Genomic DNA, 4,394 nt, shown 5'->3' on the forward strand with positions numbered 1-4,394 from the left:
TATATGTATATGTATATGTATATGTATATGTATATGTATATGTATATACATATATATGTGTGTGTGTATATCACCCAGTTGTTTGTATGTATGTATGTATGTATGTATACATATACACATATACATATATACATATACACACATATATAAAATATAAAAAACCCTTCTTGTTTTGTTCTCTCAACTTTTCATAAAATTAAAATAGTAACTTACCAAGCTATCTGTATCAATGCTTGAGTTCACAGCCCATTGCAAAGTACTCATGATATTCATAGCTAAAGTTAGAATAATCCCAGCTGTTCCTTCTCCTTCACCTAGACACGGAAAAGGGTTTTGAACAAAGTACATATTATTTCTTTCTTCTGTGAATTATTGTATTCATATCTCTCTTGTCACTTGCCAATAAATTTATGTTTCAATTTAATGCAATTTTAGTGACTCCTTTGAACAATAATGCCCTCATTGAGTAAGCTTTCAACAAAAATTTAAGATCAAATAGTGACTGAATACTGAGAGAGTGTTGCACTTGTAAATGCTGCTTACTTAGGGGCTGAAGGTAACGTTGGTAGTGGGTAGATAATGTAACTGCCTTGTCTACTCTTACTCTGTATGTAACAATAAAAACAAATACTGGATTGAACACCAGACCATAAATGGATGAATGAATAAATATAAATTAATAGGAAAAATGAGATCCTCTACAATAACCAAAGGAAGGACACGTCCATCTGAGTAGCACATGTACTGAGCACCTCTTCAAGGGTCATGGTCTCTGCTGATCAGAGGCTGTTTCTAAGAAAGTAGACTTCAGGTGTCACCAGGCAGTCAGAAAACTACTGTCAGCCATTTAAGAGAGAAGTTTGCTCATTATATTAAAAGAAAGAAGAAAAATGATCAATATGCTTGAAAAGGACAGTGCTAACAATGTAGTTTTAGAGTAAATTTCATTTAGGATTAAGAAGGGCAACTAATTAAAATTTAAAAATGAGAATTATGACTACAAATATTTTTAAGATAAATGTTCATATATTATTATAAACTCAGATTATCATAGCCCAACTGATAGTGCTTGATCCAGCACTAAATTACCATAAAGTTAAAAACTGAGGTGAATAAGCCATCCTATTACTGACTTGAATTTTTCATATTGACATCTTCTCCATCTTAGGTACATCACAGACAACAGAAATTATCCTTTGTTAACATCAAATGATGTATTGAAAAATGTTGATAGTTCATCTTATATAGGGTACCTATATATTTCTTATTTTGAGGGCTAAAAAGAAAGTAAGGTAAATTTTTAATACCAAGTAATATAATATAATAATCACTGGTCATTTATTACAGACAAAACTATACTATCTTGCACAAAATATCATACAATATTAAGAGAGAGTTATTAGTGCATAAGTGCCCACACAAGGGAATTAGGGAAGTTAACTAATGTCTGCAAATTAATGTAAAGTTAATATAATCAAAAAATTAAGACCAATAGAGTTGGTTGGTCATGGCTGGGTTCTTGGGCTGTGCTTCTCATCCCAATTGGAGGTTCTATACTATGTTGACTATTAAACATTTGACTACTGATCTTGACAACCCATGACTTAGTGATAATATTGCCTATTCTGATTATAGCATGTGATATATTGGCTTGAGTTAATTGTTAAGTCTTAATCCATGTAACTTACTCATCTTTAATCCCCTTTGAATTATCTCACATAAAAAGAATCACTATTCTGCCTTCTAAAAATTACTTTTAAGGTGTCAAGATGACTGTATTTGAAGATACACAAATATACCTACTTATAGATTCATTTCATAGCCATGCATGAAGAAAGCAATAAATGGGTAAGTTAACCATCTTCATAGCAGTTGTAAATCTGCAGTGGGCCCAATGCCAAAAGGAATATGATTTTTGTCCTCTCTAGGATGTTATAATTAGATAAAGAATTTGTATCATCAATTCAAGAAGAATGAAGATGTCACATGAAATTCATGTGGTATTGTCTTGTTAAATGAAGATAACTATTATTCTGAGAGAGGGTAGGGGGAAAGAAGCAGGGGAGGGAGAAAGGGAGAGGGAGACACAAACCCAGATCTCACACATACATACATATACATATACATATACATATACATATACATATACATCATATACATATACATATACATATACATCATATACATATACACATACACATATACGTGTGTGTAAATATTGTAGTGTATATATTATATACATATATGTATATAATGTACACACACACACATATATATGAGAGAGAAAGAGACACAGAAAGACAGAGAGATAGAGACATAGAGAGAAAGAACTGAATTATCCATAGAAGGAAGTGAACACAAAGCAGTATGTACATGAGTCATACTTATGCCTGACTCTCCAGTGCCTGTTCTGTTTCCTCCAGGTAACCAAGTGTGACACCCACCCTCAGGCTGCATGACACAATTTGATATCTCATCAAAGGCTGCTTCATAGGGGCTGAGCAATGCTACTTTTATAATCAAATAATATTGCATATCTGGCATTGGTGTGGCATCACTCTAAAATTTTGCCATAAATAATATATAATATTTTATAATATTATATATAAATCATATAGCATTTTGAATTAAAAATCCAGCAGCTAAAAATACTCATTTATCTGTATAGAACTGAATTTTTCTTATTGTGACTCACTTTTTCCTTAAATATCCCAAATGTCAGAACATTTATATGATAAATAATGCACTTTTATATAAGTTATTTTACTTTTATGGCAATTTTTATTTATTCAAATTCATATCAGACAAGAATTTTACCAATAAGTAGTTAAAAGAAAAAATTTTATAGGAATCATGATAGAAGTGTGTACACGTGCATGCACGTGTGTGTGTGTGTGTGCTTTTTTTCCCCATTTAGATTGCCAACATTAGCATGAAAAGATCTTTTTCATGTCAATCACATTTTTGCTATCTGACTCACTGTCCCATTATTCTTAAAATAGTGAAACTAGGAACAATACCATAAAGATCTTTAAATAATTTAGAAACAAAAAAAAACCCCTAGAAATGTAAGGAAGTTACTTGTAAGCTCCACAAGTCTACTTAAAACATCTAAATATTTTAATATAAATATATGGGATTTTAATCCTTAACAAAAACTTTCACCTAAGTGTTCCAAGTTGTTAAGTTCAGATTACCTGTTGTTAAAATGGAGACGAAGGTGACAACAATGAAGAAGAGGACGAAAATCATGTCTATTCTCATTTGGAACCAGCGCAAGGTTGCCAGATACATAAACCAGTTGGCAGTGTGCAAATTCAGAGCTTTGTGGAACAGAGTTTCAAAGTAAGTCTGGCGTCGGAAAGCTCGAAGTGTCCAGAGTCCTTTTAAGCTTGTAACAAGGTGGGTGAAAATTGGACTCCTGCCTGTAAATCATCCCATAGGAGATAACACACAGTTTGCAATACAGAACAGAATTTCATACTACCATGTTTCTGACAAAGAATAACAAGAATAACCTCACCATAAATATCTATGGTTGTAGGGCCTCTTACCCAGACCACAACTTACTTTTAAAATGCATGACCCTGCCATTTTACCTACCAACCATAGCTGATAGCAGTACAGAACCACCTTCCTTGTTAAAGAATAGTCAATATTCTTAGCTAATTCTAAATTATTAACTGCTGAGGAAAAGGGTTTTGTCTCTACAATCAATTTCTAAGTCTCACAATGTAGAGTTTCTGTGCATTGAGCTCGTAAGTTTCAAACCAAAAACACACTTTGAGTTTATTCTCTTTAAAAAAATTGCCTCATACCAAGGTTCTTTCTGAAAGATATGCTTCCTAAAGAGATCTAGCAAAGATTAACCAAAAGAAGCCAGGACATTAAGGAAAGGTCTGAAGACAACAAGCCAAATGGAAGAAGTCCATCCAGATTCACTTGAAATCTGGGAGAAGCTCTGAGGAATAATAGCATTGCTGTTTTTTTGTTGTTGTTGTTTTTATTTTTTTTAGTTTGAGCAGTATAAGAGAATTTATATATGATTAAAACAATACTAAGAATATACACTAGTTTGAAAGCCAAATCAAAGTCATAGTAGTTATCAAAGTCAATCCACTTTTACTTTATAAGTTTCATTGCTTTGCTGGGGAAGAGTTCAAATGGTAATATGTAAGAACCTAGGATCAGATTCCAAGCACACACGTAAAACTCTGGGCCTGTACTGAGTGTCTGTAATGCTAGAGATGAAGACAGGTAGGTCGTAGTAGGCCTCCCTGGCCAGCCAATCCAGCTGAAAGTGCAAGATACAGGTTCTATGAGAAACTCACAGAGACAGAGAGAGAGAGAGAGAGAGAGAGAGAGAGGGAGGGAGGGAGGGAGGGAGGGAGGGA

The 4,394-nt window shown here is 33.3% G+C and overlaps 1 protein-coding gene across 1 annotated transcript in view; it reads right to left on the reverse strand.

Annotated features, from left to right (window-relative positions):
- Cftr (cystic fibrosis transmembrane conductance regulator) overlaps positions 1 to 4,394 on the reverse strand; it is a 165,651-nt gene that overhangs the window by 34,267 nt on the left and 126,990 nt on the right. Inside the window, exons 20-21 of the mRNA XM_028778439.1 lie at positions 3,198 to 3,425; positions 214 to 314 (exon numbers count right to left, since the gene is read on the reverse strand). Coding sequence (XP_028634272.1) covers positions 214 to 314; positions 3,198 to 3,425 — 329 coding nt within the window. The remainder of the gene's footprint in view (positions 1 to 213; positions 315 to 3,197; positions 3,426 to 4,394) is intronic.

The sequence above is a fragment of the Grammomys surdaster genome, unplaced genomic scaffold (genome assembly GCF_004785775.1).
Source record: "Grammomys surdaster isolate TR1022 unplaced genomic scaffold, NIH_TR_1.0 335, whole genome shotgun sequence".
In the NCBI taxonomy this organism is placed as follows: Eukaryota; Metazoa; Chordata; class Mammalia; order Rodentia; family Muridae; genus Grammomys; species Grammomys surdaster.